The following is an 18,483-nucleotide window of genomic DNA, read 5'->3' as shown; positions in this document are numbered from 1 at the left end:
GGGGATACTTTATATCTCCCTGCCACAAAACATGAAGGTTTATGGCATTATTAGAAATTTCACTGCAAAGTGGCCAATTCCTTTAAACTCCTATTAATGGTGTAAAGATATCAATAAATGTGCTCCGTCATATCAAACACTATTACCAATACTGCTAAAAAGTTATTTTTTATGCTCTTATTTTTTTTTGCAACACTTATAGAATATTATCCAATCAGAATAACAGAATTTATCAGGGAGTGCAAATATCTTATTTATTCAATTAACGTCCGTTTCCATTATTAATACAAAGAGAAAACCAAACAGTCATCACTGTCATCCATGATGGTGTCAATCCACTTCCACTATTGGGACTACAAGCTGGGTGACCAGGAAAGTCCACGCACTGCAGGATCCGGACAGGTCTGCCGGGGAGATGGGTACAGGAAAATCTGTCATTATATAGAGTATACTGTGCCAGTAAAATCAACACATTGTGTGGAGAACTTATAAAAGCTAAAAATCACAGGGGTGGAGGAATCTACAATAACCTCCATTGTCACCAGCTGTAGCAAGCTGTGACATACCGGCTGCCAGTCGTAAAATAACAAGACCCATATCTGGTGCCATGGACACGATAAACTAAATTATTGCCTTATTATAATCTTTGCTGCTTCTCCTCTACGAACCAATTTAAAGGAAAGTCAGATCCTTTATGCTGCCTTGTCTGAGGCGCAGCGTGGGGTAGTGAAACATTGATTTTAGTGGCCTGTCAATTAGGAGTTAATGTGAAGTCGCTTTTGAGATCTCCCATCTTAATCTGTGCAGAGTACAGTCAGCAAGTAGACAACTGACAAAACTGATTATTAGGTTTCTGCCTATGCACAGTAACTTAGAGAAACCTATCAATGGCTATGGACGCCATTGACATGGAAAGACCATAATGTATCCATGGTGCGGGGATCTGGCATTATAGAACTTTTCATATGAAAGGTTCACGATTGGGAAGAATAAAAATCTAACCCTGCAAGTGCAAACCTAATATGAGCATAGGCTGAGCTGTACCAAGAGCCAGGGAATATTGGCTACACAATTCAGATTCAGGACTGCAATTGCCAGATTCAAGGGCTGACATATGTACAAGGCCGGCTTCACATTTGCTTATGGAGGAGCTGTGGACGTCTGCGGACTTCCTCTGTGAAACTCCGCCCACGGCCGCACCTCCTCCGGTCAGCTCCGCCTACGTCCGCATACTTCTGCGTACCCCATCTTTAACATTGGGTACGCAGGTCGTGCGGATGTATGCGGATACCTCCGCATGCGTCGTTTTGACAATGCGGCGACCTGCGTCAAATGCATCATGTTGTAATTTTATGCGGGCGCCGCATCGTCAAGATGACGCATACGGAGGCATCCGCATACATCCGTACGACCTGCGTACCCAATGTTAAAGATAGGGTACGCAGGTCGCATGCAGAAGTATGCGGACGTAGGCGGAGCTGACCGGAGGAGGTGCGGCCGTGGTCGGAGCTTCACGGAGGAAGTCCGCAGACATCCACAGCTCCTCCATATGCAAATGTGAACCTAGCCTAACACGTACAATCTTCACGTGTAAACGTTTTATTAATGGCGCTCTACTAATGTATTGTTACTTACCGATAATTGTCATAGCAGTGGTACAAAAAACCTCTGTGAGACAAGACAGATTCTAATGTAGCTGTGCTGTTCCTTCCACAGGAATCCCTGAGAAAGAGGATATTAAGCATTATAACCTTTGATCTATCTATTGAGATGCTGTAAAAAAATGAGACAAATCCTAGTTGGCTTCCACAGCCAGATTTGGCGCCATCCACTCAGCTTTGCAGGATCGGGCAGCTCATGGTTTTTCACCCTATACAGGAATCTGGACTTCTCAGCAATGGCCCCTGGATGGCATATGTGGACTAGCTGATGACTGATGGAGGGAGTTGAGTGATTAAAGAGGTCCTGTCACCAGGTCAAAAGTGCCTAGTTTTTGCTCTTATTTTATTCCCTCTGCTCCACGGAGTATTAAATTTTGTTTTATATCAAATCCTACATTTGGAGAGAAATTTTTTATTTAATTTTTATGGTCTTTAGTTACTAGGGGGGCATTCCTCACAGGTTTCTCCGGTGACGTGTCTTTAGGCTGCTCTGTGTAATTTCCCTGTAAGAGAAAAATCAGCAAGGGTCTGATAGATACCAAAAAGCTAAATAAATGCTCAATAGGCAAATTCTAATACCAGCAAGGAAAGATAATCTGTTCTATTATTTCTAAACACTGTTTTTCGGTGATTCCTTTGTATCTCCGTTCATACTGCACCCAAACACACAAATGATACACTATTTGAAAGGTAAACTTGCTCTCTTCAGCAAGAAAATAGCCAAACAAACCACTCATCCACGATTTGATCACAAAATACAGTTTAAACATTAATTTTCATAAACCTGCAGTAAGGAAAATTGACCTGCAGGTGGCACCACAGTACGCCAAAGCACACTACCAACACATTTGTAAGCATGCACTGCCTTTTCGCTGATTACTTCGCCCCACACACACACACACTATACACCATTTGAAAGGTAAATTTGCTCCCTTCAGCAAGAAAACAGCCAAACAAACCACACATCCACGATTTTATCACTAAATGCAGTTTAAACATTCATTTTCATAAACCTGCAGAAAGACATTATGACCTGCAGGTGGCACCTCAAAAGGAAAACATTTTTTTGGCCTCTACTTATCAACACAATTTATTGTATTACCAATCTACTGTAATGCAGTGACCCCTGTGACAGCTAGGGGGCGCTATGTGGGCTCCCCAGGTCATGCATACAGGCATTCCCTCTGTGGTGATGCAGAAACAGTGACTGGCAAGGTTGTGAATGGCTGATGTATATCACAGGGATGGATGCTCCCTGAGATGCAACCCGGAGTGTTTTATTATTAGTGCACGTGTGCCCTAATATAACGGTTAGTGCACCTGGGTCCGGGTTATGGGTAGCTATGAGAGATGGGAGGGTCAGGCTACCCATATTACCTCACCTTTGGATGAGGGTGCTGGCTGTACCCGTTTTCCTTCAGGACCTGCAGGTATTTTCAGGACCTGCCGTGAGGTCATGACCAGGTGACCAGCCATGTGATCCATACCTCACCTGGGGGTGGGGTTACAGCTACATAATGAAGGTGTGTTTAGCACATGAGAGAGTGTTGGGAGTCTGGATTGTGTACAGACTTCCATGTGTCCAGGTGGGACACTACAGAGTTGTCTGTGACCTGGGAGGTAGAAGGCCTCCTGTGTTATGAATGGGTCACCGAGGAGGTTAGCAGGCCCAGGCTAAGCCACAGAAAACCAGACAGGTTGGTAACTAAGCAGATTGCAGACCCCTGATCCTGTCCACACAACTAGCAGTAGCTGTGGAGCGTACCTATGATGATCCTAGATGCCTCGGCACAGCCGGAGAGCTAACTAAGCCTAAAGCAAGAAAGGGGAAATCTAAACTTCCCCGGAGCAGACCCCAAAGGAATAGACATCCCCCAGACATATATTGTTGGTGAGACAAGATGAAAACACAAACGCAGGCAGAAAAATAGACTGAGCAAACGATGGGGCCCCACACTGACTAGACAGGACAGGAAAGGAAAGACACTGTCTGCAATAACGCAAAAAAAACCTGCAAAAATCCAACACGTCTGATGCACAAAAAACACTGAAGTCGCATGACTTCGCCCCCACTATATCAGCACTCTGGTATATTCTGAAAGCAAAGCAAAAAGAGACTAATATAACAGGGGACAAAACAAACTGGCACAAGAAGTAACATATGGGCGGTGATTCAGCACAGCCCCAGCCGGAGCTGGCTGACCCGTAGAAAACAGAGATAGACAAAGCCAGGTAAAATGCAAACAGAGTAGCAAATGAACCCCTCAGCTGAACATGCAGGGACAGAGCAGGAGTCATCAGACCTCAGGAGGCACAGGAAGAAAATCACCAGCAGGGATAGAGGGAGTCGGCTGTCTTAAATCCCAATCTGAAACCCCAGATCTCCAATCGTCATCCTCATTTTCAGTTGGCAAGCCTCTGTCAATCAGATCAGCTCCACTACCTCCAGTAACCACCAGAGGAAGCCCAGAAAGAGAACTCGCAACCCCTCTGTCAATCTGACAAGCACCACTAACTTCAGTAATCACCAAAGGGAAGCCAGAGAGAGAGTTCACAACACTCCTGTGTGTGTGGCTCCAAGCCAACCCTGCTTGCTGGATATCGCACAGCCTGGGGAAGCAGTGCTGGCTTTCCTGAACCAGAGGAACGAGGTCTGTGAGATACCTCCAGAGTGGATGGTCGGACAACCGTGAGTGTCACTGACCCCGGTCAGTAAGAGACTGTACTGTCCTATGGAACTGAGTGTTTAACGGACATTGCCCTGGCCCTGTGCGTGAACAGGGTCTGAGGGAGCAAAGCCCTGTTTATGGACATTATTGTTTTATGTTGCCGGACGTAAAGGCTGACTGCTCTGTGCTTGTTTACATTTAACCAGCTTGCTTTTTCTGAAATTGCCTGCGCCCCCCCCCCCCCCCCCCCGACGACCAATGTGCGAAAATTTCGCCAGGGCCAAGGTAGTCTTATGAATAGAATAAATTATAACTTTATAGATGAGTAAAAGGACATAAAATAAAAACAAAACAAACACAAAGATCACCTTATTATCTAATAGATAAAGATCAATGTGGGTGTGCATGTATGTATGTGTGTGTATGACCGGGATTGGCATCCGCACCGTCGCAGCTACAGTCACAAAATTTGGCACACTCACACGTCTGGACCCCGAGAGCGTCATAGGCTATGTAGTGAGGCGAAATTTTAACCCCGCGCGTTCCAATTCACCAAAAAATTTTGGCCCTATCTACATAATGGGGAAAAAGTGAAAGGAAAAGTGTTGGAGGCAAATTGACAGCTGCCAGATGTGAACAAGGGGGACTGAAAGAATGAGAGCGATGGTGCCAAATAGTATATACCGTACAGTTGCTAAGGTGGGGCCCTGACATGGGATACTCACCACACACGGGGATATGAACACACACACAAAATGCGTCACACACTACCACGTGCTTCAACACATAGACCACCCTCAGCACACATTTCACCACACATACACCAACCTCGCCACATAAAAGCCGAAACACAAAAGTCGCCACTCAAATCTTGCCACGCTGTCCCAGAGCTGTTTAAAAGATGAAAAATGAGCTGTGATTGGTTGCTATCAGCAACAGTTTTCTTTGTAGACAGTTGTGGTAACTGAGGCCTATTATTCTTATCATTTCTATGGTGTTATCGTCCTTCTGTAAAGCTGGAAATGACACAATTTATTACCGTGCCAACACAGACCACCCTCTGACACAGACTGCAGGGGGAGCCCAGTATCACACAGGATAGGATTAGATACACGGCTCAGCACACAGTATCACACAGGATAGGATTAGACACATGGCTCAGCAGTCAGTATCACACAGGATAGGATTAGATACGCAGCTCAGCACACAGTATCACACAGAATAGTATTAGATACATGGCTCAGCAGACAGTATCACACAGGATAGGATTAGACACATGGCTCAGCAGACAGTATCACACAGAATAGGATTAGATACACGGCTCAGCAGTCAGTATTACACAGGATAGGATTAGATGCACGGTTTTTATGTGCAATATAATCATTACAATTTGTTATAGCTAACCACAGTTGGTTACTATGCCCAGGCAACGCCGGGCTCTTCAGCTAGTAACTACATAAAATGCAAGTGCTCAAAAGATTCGATCTCACCAATGTGCCATGATGAAATATATTCTTACAAACAGGATTGCAGGAGCAGATATTAAAGGGGTAATTTCTATTTTGCCCGGTCGTGACCCATGTATTGCTCTTGACAAGGACAGTACCAGAGTGTGGCAAAGTGCACTTCCACTTTATATGGTTATACTAGGTGGTCTTTGTGTGTTTGTTTCTATTCTAGGTCCTTTTAATCTTAGAATAAAATATAAATTTATAAGATTATCTTTCCTTGCTGCTATATTTTCACTATAAGCAACACCCCCTTAGTAAAGACCATCACAATTAACATATTGGCCACATTTCCAGAACCATATGGCAGTTTAAAAAAGCCAACAAAACTCAGAGGAGCAGCGGGAATAAAGTAAGAGGAAAACTGGTCACTTTACCTGGTGACAGATAAAGCAGATTGTTCAGTATTAGAAAGACAGCGAAAAGGACAAAATCAGATGCAAATGTGAAGTCTGGTCAGATCATTAGTAAAAGAATGGAAAACCAGACATCCAACTTATATGCTTTTAAGGAGCCTCAACAAACATATGTAAATCAGATCCACAGCCACCTGGCTGTCCACAACATGACACTGACTACTTTCTTGGTGAATAGGAAAACAGCTAAGAAAGGTAAAATAAAAAACATCTTGTACTTGCCTCCTGTGCCAGCGCCGGGTCTCCCAGGGCTCACAGGACATTGTTATGTCAAGGGAGCCCTGAAGCCAACCATTAAGAGGCCGCCTCACTCTCATTTCACTTGTACGTAACTGACATCTGGAGAAAGTCAGAGGAGCAGCAGCAGCTCTGACTTACACTGGATGTCACTTTCATTTGAAGGTAGTGGGAGTGAAGGGACCCATTAGCGGCCACCGATTGACTTCAAGGCTCACGTGACATAACGTTCCGAGAGACCCGGCACCGGCGGGGAATACAAGCCATTTTTATATTACATGATGGAATATTATAATTCAGAACGGGTTGTCCAAGCAGGGAACAACCCCTTTAATAAAATATCTGAATTCAGGTTTCATAACAATTATTTATATATTCTCCATTTTCTATATCTAATATATAAAGCTGAAGTGTGTGTGTGTGTATGTATGTATGTATGTATGTATGTATGTATGTATGTATGTATGTATGCATGTCCGGGATTGGCATCCGCACCGTCGCAGCTACAGCCACAAAATTTGGCACAGTCACACGTCTGGACCCCGAGAGCGTCCTAGGCTATGTTGTGAGGCGAAATTTTAACCCCGCGCGTTCCAATTCACCAAACAATTTTGCCCCTATCTACATAATGGGGAAAAAGTGTGTGTGTGTGTGTGTGTATCAAGCCCCGCCCCTCATTATGATGTCATAATGGTTGCCATTGCGACGCTGATGTCATCATAGGTTGCAAGCCCCGCCGCTCATTATGATGTTATAATGGTTGACTATGGGAAGGAGGATGTGTGATGGGTATATGGGCACTGGACTATGGGATGGAGGATATGTATGACGGGTATATGGGCACGGGACTATGGGATGGAGGATGTGTGATGGGTATATGGGCACTGGACTATGGGATGGAGGATACAGTCATATGTTAAAGTTTGGGCACCCCTATTAATGTTAACCTTTTTTCTTTATAACAATTTTGGTTTTTGCAACAGCTATTTCAGTTTCATATATCTAATAACTGATGGACTCAGTTATATTTCTGGATTCAAATGAGGTTTATTGTACTAACAGAAAATGTGCAATCTGCATTTAACCCCTTCACTACCAAGGGTGGTTTGCACGTTAACTACCGGGCCAATTTTTACAATTCTGACCACTGTCCCTTTATGAGGTCACAACTCTGAAACGCTTCCGTGGATCCCGGTGATTCTGACATTGTTTTCTCGTGACATATTGTACTTCATGTTAGTGGTAAAATTTCATTCATATAACTTGCGTTTATTTATGAGAAAAACGGAAATTTGGCGAAAATTTTGAAAATTCCGCAATTTTCCAACTTTGAATTTTTATGCCCTTAAATCACAGAGATATGGCACACAAAAAAGTTAATAAGTAACATTTGCCACATGTTTACTTTACATCAGCACAATTTTGGAACCAAAATTTTTATTTGTTAGCAAGATATAAGGGTTAAAAGTTGACCAGCGATCTCTCATTTTTGCAACACCATTTTATTTTTACGGACCACATCACATTTGAAGCCACTTTGAGGGGTCTATATGATAGAAAATACCCAAAAGTGACACCATTCTAAAAACTGCACCCCTTAAGGTGCTCAAAACCACATTCAAGGAGTTTATTAACCCTTCAGGTGCGTCACAGGAATTTTATGAATATTTAAAAAAAATTAACATTTAACTTTTTTTCACAAAAAAAATTACTTCAGGTTCAATTTTTTTTATTTTACCAAGTGTAACAGGAGAAATTGGACTGCAAAAATTATTGTGCAATTTGTCCTGAGCACGCTGATACCTGATATGTGGGGGGGAACCACTGTTTCAGCGCATGGCAGAGCTCAGAAGGGAAGGAGCGCCGTTTGACTTTTTCAATGCAAAATTGGCTGGAATTCTGATCGGATGCCATGTCGCGTTTGGAGAGCCCCTGATGTACCTAAACAGTGGAAACCCCCCACAAGTGACCCCATTTTTGAAACTAGACCCCCTAAGGAACTTATCTAGATATGTGGTGAGAACTTTGAACCCACAAGGGCTTCACAGAAGTTTATAATGCACAGCGGTAGAATTAAAAAATCATATTTTTTCCACAAAATTATCTTTTCACCCCCAATTTTTATTTTCCCAAGGGTAACAGGACCCTAAAAGTTATTGTGCAATTTGTCCTGAGTACACTGATACCCCATATGTGGGTGTAAATGACTATTTGGGCACATGGCAGAGCTCGGAAGGCAAGCAGCGCCATTTGACTTTTTTGGCTGGAATTGAGATCAGACACCATGTCGCGTTTGGAAAGCCCCTGATGTACCAAAACAGTGGAAACCCCCCACAAATGACCCCATTTTGGAAACTAGACCCCCCAAGGAACTTATCTAGATGTGTGGTGAGAACTTTGAACCCCCAAGTGCTTCACAGAAGTTTATAACGCCCAGGCGTGAAAATAACAAAAAAAAATTTTTCCACAAAAATGATATTTTTGCCCCAAAATTTTTATTTTCCTAAGGGCAACAGGAGAAATAGGACCCCAAAAGTTGTTTTGCAAATTGTCCTGATTAGGCTGATACCCCATATGAGGGGGTAAAACACTGTTTGGGTGCATGGCAGGGCTTGGAAGGGAAGGAGCACCATTTGACTTTTTCAACGCAAAATTGGCTTGAATTGAGATCAGATGCCATGTTGCGTTTGGAGAGCACCTGATGTGCGCAAATAGTGGAAACCCCCAATTCTAGCCCTAGCCCTAACGGGAAAATGGAAATAAATACATTTTTTTAATTTTATTATTTTTCCCTAACTAAGGGGGTGATAACGGGGGGTTTGATTTACTATTTATGGCGGGTTTTATGTTTGACAGCTGTCGCACGCTAAAAGACGCTTTTTATTGTAAAAATAGTTTTTGCATCACCACATATTGAGAGCTATAATTTTTCCATATTTTGACCCACCGAGTCATGCGAGGTCTTATTTTTTGCGGGACGAGTTGACGCTTTTATTGGTATCATGTTCGGGCATGTGACATTTTTTGATCGCTTTTTATTTCGTTTTTTGGGACGCAGAATTTACAAAAACCAGCGTTTCATGAATTTCTTTTGGGTGGTGCGTTTACGCCGTTCCGGGTGCGGTAAAATTTATAAGGCGGTTTTATTCTTCGGGTCAGTACGGTTACAGCGATACCTCATTTAGGTCGTTTTTTTATGTTTTGGCGCTTTTATGCAATGAAAACAATTTTATATAAAAAATAATTATTTTTGCATCACTTTATTCTGCGAGCTATAACTTTATTTTTTCGCTGATGCTGTATGGTGGCTCATTTTTTGCGGGACAAGATGACGTTTTCATCGGTACCATGGATATTTATATGCGTCTTTTTGATCGCGCGTTATTGCACTTTTTGTTCGGCGGTATGATAATAAATTATTTTTTGCTTCGTTTTTTATTTTTTAAGGGGTTCGCTTAAGGGGTTAACTATTGGGACAGTTTTATAGGGCGGGTCGTTACGGACGCGGCGATACCAAATATGTGTACTTTTATTGTTTTGTTGTTTTTTTTTATTTCCAAAAAATGAATTTATTGGGGAATATTTTTTTTTTTTTTTTTTTTTTAATTTGGCGATTTTTTTAAAATTATTTTTACACTTTTTTTTACTTTATTACAATGTCCCATGGGGGACATCACTGTCCTGTGACAGATCGCTGATCTGTCACATCACAGATCACTGTGACAGATCAGCGATCTGTCACAGGCACTGCACAGGCTTCCTCATGCCTGCGCTTTGCAGGCACTGAGGAAGCCAGCTTCCTGCAGGCCCCCGGAGGTCCCCGTCGCCATATTGGATCCGGGGACCTGCAGGAAAGGAGTCCCCCGCAGCAGCGCTGCACATTGCGCTGCCGTGGGGGGCTCAGGGAAGCACGGAGGGAGCCCCCTCCCTGCCGATGCTTCCCTTTAACCCCCGGTACACCGCGATCGTGTTTGATCGTGGTGTGCAAGGGGTTAACGTATCGGGGGCGGTCCGTGACCGCCCCTGACACATTGTGCCGGGTGTCAGCTATGATAATTAGCTGACACTCGGCCGCGATCAGCGGCGCTCACCACGTGGGCGCCGCTGATCGCGATGACGTAATATTCCGTCCATGGTAATTAGGTCCATGGTCACATGGACGGAATATTACGTCAATTGTAGGTAAGGGGTTAAACAAAATTTGACCGGTGCAAAAGTATGGGCACCCTTATCATTTTCTTGTATGTATGTATGTATGTATGTATGTCCGGGATTGGCATCCGCACCGTCCTAACTCCTAACTACTTTTTACTGACTTCCTGAAGCACTAAATTGGTTTTGTAACCTCATTGAGCTTTGAACTTCATAGCCAGGGGTATCAAATCATGAGAAAAGGTATTTAAGGTGGCCACTTGCAAGTAGTTCTCCTATTTGATTCTCCTATGAAGAGTGGCATCATGGGCTCCTCAAAACAACTCTCAAATGATCTGAAAACAAAGATTATTCAACATAGCTTTTCAGGGGAAGGATACAAAAAGTTGCTTCTGTGCAGGTGCCGGCGAGCAATGCTACTTCTGCTCCGGTGACCTGCAGCGCTTGTCCGCCCCACTTTATTCCACCCTGCATGGTTAGTAACAATATGATTGTACGATTATTAAATATATATAATATATGGATCTTCCCAGCCTGAGAATATCAGCTCCCAGCTGTCTATTTTACCTTGGCTGGTTATAAAAATGTTATTTACTGTATTCAATCATAAAAAGCTGTCCAATAAGCTCCACAGGGTGCAATTTTAATATAGGAAGATGGTTGTGCAACTATATGCCTATCTATCTCATATCTATCTATATCTCATATCTATCTGTCTATCTATCCTGTTACGAGACTGGTGTAGCACTGCTGGAATCCAGTGGCCTGATGAGCACGAGCAGAAACCGCAAACGGTGATAGAAGTCTTTGGAAATAGAAAAGGAGTTGTAGGAAACAATCTGGTAATAAGTAAGAACAATCAGGGTAAGACAGTTCAGAAACTGGAGACTGGAGCTAGACTAACAGCTAGACACGATACTCAAGCAATGAGTGAGATATCCATGTGGCTTTAAGTAGGCCCAAACAGGAAACAAGACAGATTCCACAGGTTCAGTATCTGCCATCTTAGTAAAGGTCAATTGCAGAACAAAACAGCAGCCTCCAGTGGTAAGGAGTAGAGATGTGGCACAATTATCAAGGTGAACAATAGCAGCCACTAGTGGTCAAACTGAGAAGGGCGACAGTAATTCTGACACTCCTATATCTATCTCTCTATCCCATATCTATCTATCCATCTAAATAGATAGATAAATAGATAGATAGACAAAAATATTCATCAACATATATGAGACAACCAGATCCACGTAATATCGCAAGTACCACACTCCTTTTTAGTCCATTATTAAAAAAAAAATGTCTTTGACCTAATAAGAAACAAAGGCAAACTTATACAATAATAAAGATGGCAGCCGCGTGGGCACTTTAATCTCAAAGTACTCTGATTGGCTTATGGATGATGCTGCACACAGACCTACGCAGTAAGCTTGCCAGGAAGGCGAGAAAAGAAGGTTTTTTATATCCTACAGCAGTTTACAGCTGGGTGAGCCCCTTATTCTAATATGAAACACACGATGCAATTATATTAATTAAATATGAATAGCACTGTCATATGTTTAATTTCTTATGAAATATGTTATAAATACTGCACTGTCACTTTAAAGAGCATGCCTAAAGGATATCACTTGAATGAAATGTTTATATAATGTACCACAGTATATTTTTCACTTGATATGTTCACAATGTTGTAACACCTCCTTAAATTGTATGTTCACCCTCAACATTGCTTGAGAAAGTCTCATTGCAGCCGAATTGTTGCCACACCACCATGGCTATTAAAGTACCCTTTGTATTTTGGTAAATACTTTAGTGCTGCCTTTTTTTCCCAGTTTTTAGATATGTTTATCTCATATCTATCTATAATTGCACAACCTATGCATATAATAAAACTGCACCCTGTGGAGCTTATTGGACTGCTTTTTATGATTAAATAAATGACAAAAAACGACATAGGGTCCTCTCCTTTTATTTTAGAACCAGCCAAGGTAAAGCAGACATCTGAGGCTGATATTATCAGGCTGGGAAGGTCCATGGTTACTGGGCCCTTCCCAGTAGTGATGGGATTTAGTTTTCCTCGTCTCAGCTGCATGATTTGCGACTTGTAGACAGGCTGAATACTTGTGGGAATTCCCTAACAAACAGGCATTCCACACATGTAGCAGTCGCAAATCATGTAGCTGAGGCAACGAAAACTAAATCTCCAAGCACACCAGAATACTTGGAGACCACCCGAGCATAGTCGCTCATCACTACATCCCAGCCTAAAAACACCAGCTTGGAGCCACCCCTGAAGTAGGACATCACATGAGATGCTCCAATTCTGGTGCTTTGACTGCTTTGAATTCCCCTGGTGTGGTGGCAATTGGGGTAATGGTACTTGAGATTGATGTCAACTGTGAATTGTCCAAAAAGACAGATGCCATCAACCCCTGGGGTTAGTAATAGAGAGGCATCTATCAGACACCCCCATTACTAACCCAGTAATAAAAATTCTTTATTTAACCAATTTAATTGAAAAAAAACCCCATGCAAGTCAGATATAGTCAAACAATTCCGACGTAGTCCAGAGTGGCAAAGAACGTCTGAAGAGCGGTGAGGTTACTGACCTAGTGATGCTTCACTTATGGGACAGTTGGTATTTTTAGGCTTGGAAGGGCCCAATAAAAATAGATCTTTCCAGTCTGATATTAGCTCTCAGATGTCTTCTTTACCTTTGATTGGTATCAAAAAGTGTGGGAACCCCACATTTTTGCATTTTTTTTAATTGTGTAATTGTAAAAGTAAACTTCAGATGGTGAAATTTTATAATATGTTGGGGGACACATATATATATATATTCTGCAACCGTCGGAATTCACTGGAGCGGTAGTAGCATTGACTTGCCGGCACCTGCACACAAGAAACACAAAGATAATGCCCATAGAAAACTAAAGTGGAATATCGCAATTGCAAGATGATTTCTGCACAACAAGACCACTGATATGAGGCACACAGGTATGACTATTTTAAGCATTCTATAACCTGTATGCCCATATAGATAGGTTAGATACGTGCAGTGGGTGACAAATTCCTCTTAACATGTATGGCTGTATAAAGACACTATAGATCGGGCAGCATGGATCAGCTGTCAGGTTCCCTTTAACCCCTTAATGACCGCCGAAACGCCTTTTAAGGGAGGCAGTTAAGGGTACTTATTCCTCGGCGCTGAGATTAGGGTTAGGGGTGTGTTGGGGTTAGGGTTGGAGTTAGAATTGGGGGGTTTCCACTGTATAGGTACATCACGGGGTCTCCCGCCATTGATTCCAGCCAATTTTTCATTCAAAAAGTCAACCGGTGCTCTCTACCTTTAGAGCCCTGCCATGCGCCCAACCAGTGGATTTCCCCCACATACAGGGTATCGGCATACTCAGGAGAAATTGCACAGCAAATTTTATGGTCCATTTTCTCCTGATACCCTTGTAAAAATAAAAAAAGTTTGGTTCCAAAATAAATTTTCAGTGAAAAAAATATGTTCATTTTTTACCTTCCACATTGCTTTAGTTCTCGTGAAGCACCTGAAGGGTTAATAAACTTCTTGAATGTGGTTTTGCGCACCTTTAGGGGTGCAGTCTTTAGAATGGTGTCACTTTTGGTATTTTCTGTTATATTGACCCTGCAAACTCACTTCAAATGACAGGTGGTCACTAAAAAAATGGTTTTACAAATTTTGGTGGAATAATGAGAAATTGCTGGTCAAATTTTAACCCTTATATCGTCCTAACGAAAAAAATGATGTTTCCAAAATTGTTCTGATGTAATGTAGACATGTGAGAAATGTTATTTATTAACTATTTTGTGCGATATGACTCTCTAATTTAAGGGCATAAACATTAAAAGTTTGAAAATTGCATCATTTTCAAAATTGTTGCCAAATTTCCCTTTTTTCATAAATAAACGCAAGTCATATCAAATAAATTTTACTACTAACATGAAGTACAATATGTCATGAAAAAACAATCTCAGAATCAGCAGGCTCCATTGAGGCGTTCCAGAGCTATAACCTCATAAAGTGACAGTGGTCAGAATTGTAAATATAAAACTCCATGGAAACCAGCTGTACACAAGGCAAGATAAAAGCTCTCATCGCAGGAGAATGACAACAAATAGAAAAAGAAAGTTGCTTATTTTCATGCAAATTAAAGCAATTTTTTTAACTTGAGAATACCCCTGTATAAAAAGTAATAAGTAAGAATTCTGAAAGCCTTGAAGATCTATTTGTACTTACACATTCACTCCATCAATTTCATCCATCACCCAAATGTTGATGCTGGAAACTTTGTCTTTTTGAAAATTTGGTATTTCAAAGTCAGCTAAAAAACTTGATAGGATAAAAAGAAACTCAAAATTATAAAATGTTATGAAATATTGACAGTTTACAGTAATACAATAATATAATGGAAAGCCGGGTTCTAATTAAACTGCCTAAACTTTACACCGAAGAATTGGCCAAATATCAATCCTCCACTTCTGTAGTAAATTGGTCCAGCTGACTTAAAGGAGCAAGTCACAAACTTGGCTGATCATGTTAATACTGGCGAATCAGATCTTTTTTTAAAAAAAGAAAAAAAATCGTTCAATCTTATGACTTCTCACCTGGGAACTGGGAATGCGCCTCCCGGTGTTGATCCATTCAGCATGATCTGTATTTCACCGTGGCTGTGCTTGGCATACTATAATGTAAGGAAGACACAGAAAAGACAGATAACAGATTTTTATTAAGGTGGTTGCTTTTGATCTGATAATTTAAGTAAATTCTTGTAGTCTCTATGAAAAATAAAAATCTAAGGAACCTTTTCTTAGAAATGTGTGCAGTATCTCTAGGGAAAATGACTTTTCTTTACACATTCTTAGGGCAGGTGCAGAAGGCCGTAGATTCGCTCATCTAAGAGAATCAGACGATTATGCAAATGACACTCTGATCAAACTATGATCAGAGTGTGGTTAGAGATGGGATCAGAGTGTGGTTAGAGATGGGATCAGAGTGTGGTTAGAGATGGGATCAGAGTGTGGTTAGAGATGGGATCAGAGTGTGGTTAGAGATGGGATCAGAGTGTGGTTAGAGATGGGATCAGAGTGTGGTTAGAGATGGGATCAGAGTGTGGTTAGAGATGGGGTCAGAGTGTGGTCAGAGTGTGGTTAGAGATGGGGTCAGAGTGTGGTCAGAGTGTGGTCAGAGTGTGGTCAGAGTGTGGTCAGAGTGTGGTCAGAGTGTGGTCAGAGTGTGGTCAGAGATGGGGTCAGAGTGTGGTCAGAGTGTGGTTAGAGATGGGGTCAGAGTGTGGTCAGAGTGTGGTCAGAGTGTGGTCAGAGTGTGGTCAGAGTGTGGTCAGAGTTGGGATCAGAGTGTGGTTAGAGTATGGATAGAGTGTGGTCACAGTGTGGTCACAGTGTGGTCACAGTGTGGTCAGAGAGTGGATAAAGTGTGGTCACAGTGTGGTCACAGTGTGGTCACAGTGTGGTCACAGTGTGGTCAGAGAGTGGATAAAGTGTGGATAGAGTGTGGTCAGAGTGTGGTCAGAGTGTGGTCAGAGTGTGGTCAGAGTGTGGTCAGAGATGGGATCAGAGATGGGATCAGAGATGGGATCAGAGTGTGGTCAGAGATGGGATCAGAGTGTGGTCAGAGTGTGGTCAGAGTGTGGTCAGAGTGTGGATAGAGTGTGGATAGAGTGTGGATAGAGTGTGGTCACAGTGTGGTCACAGTGTGGTCACAGTGTGGTCAGAGAGTGGATAAAGTGTGGTCAGAGTGTGGTCAGAGTGTGGTCAGAGTGTGGTCAGAGATGGGATCAGAGTGTGGTCAGAGATGGGATCAGAGATGGGATCAGAGTGTGGTCAGAGATGGGATCAGAGTGTGGTCAGAGATGGGATCAGAGTGTGGTCAGAGATGGGATCAGAGTGTGGTCAGAGTGTGGTCAGAGTGTGGTCAGAGTGTGGATAGAGTTGGGATCAGAGTGTGGTCACAGTGTGGATAGAGTGTGGTTAGATTGTGGATAGAGATGGGATCAGAGTGTGGTCACAGTGTGGTCACAGTGTGGTCACAGTGTGGATAGAGATGGGATCAGAGTGTGGTCACAGTGTGGATAGAGTGTGGTTAGATTGTGGATAGAGATGGGGTCAGAGTGTGGTCAGAGTGTGGTCAGAGTGTGGTCAGAGTGTGGTCAGAGTGTGGTCAGAGATGGGATCAGAGTGTGGTCAGAGATGGGATCAGAGTGTGGTCAGAGATGGGATCAGAGTGTGGTCAGAGATGGGATCAGAGTGTGGTCAGAGATGGGATCAGAGTGTGGTCAGAGATGGGATCAGAGTGTGGTCAGAGATGGGATCAGAGTGTGGTCAGAGATGGGATCAGAGTGTGGTCAGAGATGGGATCAGAGTGTGGTCAGAGTGTGGTCAGAGTGTGGATAAAGTGTGGTCAGAGTGTGGTCAGAGTGTGGTCAGAGTGTGGTCAGAGTGTGGTCAGAGATGGGATCAGAGTGTGGTCAGAGATGGGATCAGAGTGTGGTCAGAGATGGGATCAGAGTGTGGTCAGAGATGGGATCAGAGTGTGGTCAGAGATGGGATCAGAGTGTGGTCAGAGATGGGATCAGAGTGTGGTCAGAGATGGGATCAGAGTGTGGTCAGAGATGGGATCAGAGTGTGGTCAGAGATGGGATCAGAGTGTGGTCAGAGATGGGATCAGAGTGTGGTCAGAGATGGGATCAGAGTGTGGTCAGAGTGTGGTCAGAGTGTGGATAGAGTTGGGATCAGAGTGTGGTCACAGTGTGGATAGAGTGTGGTTAGATTGTGGATAGAGATGGGATCAGAGTGTGGTCACAGTGTGGTCACAGTGTGGTCACAGTGTGGATAGAGATGGGATCAGAGTGTGGTCACAGTGTGGATAGAGTGTGGTTAGATTGTGGATAGAGATGGGATCAGAGTGTGGTCAGAGTGTGGTCAGAGTGTGGTCAGAGTGTGGTCAGAGTGTGGTCAGAGTGTGGTCAGAGATGGGATCAGAGTGTGGTCAGAGATGGGATCAGAGTGTGGTCAGAGATGGGATCAGAGTGTGGTCAGAGATGGGATCAGAGTGTGGTCAGAGATGGGATCAGAGTGTGGTCAGAGTGTGGTCAGAGTGTGGATAAAGTGTGGTCAGAGTGTGGTCAGAGTGTGGTCAGAGTGTGGTCAGAGTGTGGTCAGAGATGGGATCAGAGTGTGGTCAGAGATGGGATCAGAGTGTGGTCAGAGATGGGATCAGAGTGTGGTCAGAGATGGGATCAGAGTGTGGTCAGAGATGGGATCAGAGTGTGGTCAGAGATGGGATCAGAGTGTGGTCAGAGATGGGATCAGAGTGTGGTCAGAGATGGGATCAGAGTGTGGTCAGAGATGGGATCAGAGTGTGGTCAGAGATGGGATCAGAGTGTGGTCAGAGATGGGATCAGAGTGTGGTCAGAGTGTGGATAGAGTTGGGATCAGAGTGTGGTCACAGTGTGGATAGAGTGTGGTTAGATTGTGGATAGAGATGGGATCAGAGTGTGGTCACAGTGTGGATAGAGTGTGGTTAGATTGTGGATAGAGATGGGATCAGAGTGTGGTCACAGTGTGGTCACAGTGTGGTCACAGTGTGGTCACAGTGTGGTCACAGTGTGGTCACAGTGTGGATAGAGATGGGATCAGAGTGTGGTCACAGTGTGGATAGAGTGTGGTTAGATTGTGGATAGAGATGGGATCAGAGTGTGGTCAGAGATGGGATCAGAGTGTGGTCAGAGTGTGGATAGAGTGTGGTCAGAGTGTGGTCAGAGTGTGGATAGAGTGTGGATAGAGTGTGGATAGAGTG

At 43.2% G+C, this 18,483-nt stretch overlaps 1 protein-coding gene across 9 annotated transcripts in view; it reads right to left on the bottom strand.

The window, feature by feature from the left end:
- Nucleotides 1-228: 228 nt before the first annotated feature.
- Nucleotides 229-18,483, bottom strand: part of LOC141088494 (ADP-ribosyl cyclase/cyclic ADP-ribose hydrolase 2-like) — a 55,700-nt gene continuing 37,445 nt past the window's right edge. For all 9 annotated transcript variants that reach the window (XM_073574609.1, XM_073574606.1, XM_073574607.1 and 6 more), the window contains 4 exons: nucleotides 15,273-15,349; nucleotides 14,905-14,997; nucleotides 1,636-1,722; nucleotides 229-404 (listed from right to left, as the gene is read on the bottom strand). In XM_073574609.1, the coding sequence (XP_073430710.1) occupies nucleotides 263-404; nucleotides 1,636-1,722; nucleotides 14,905-14,997; nucleotides 15,273-15,349 (399 nt within the window). In that variant the 3' untranslated portion in view covers nucleotides 229-262. The remainder of the gene's footprint in view (nucleotides 405-1,635; nucleotides 1,723-14,904; nucleotides 14,998-15,272; nucleotides 15,350-18,483) is intronic.

This window comes from Dendrobates tinctorius, unplaced genomic scaffold, assembly GCF_039654945.1.
Source record: "Dendrobates tinctorius isolate UK_male_01 unplaced genomic scaffold, ASM3965494v1 ptg000039l, whole genome shotgun sequence".
Lineage (NCBI taxonomy): Eukaryota > Metazoa > Chordata > Amphibia > Anura > Dendrobatidae > Dendrobates > Dendrobates tinctorius.
This window is presented reverse-complemented; position numbering and strand designations above follow the sequence as displayed.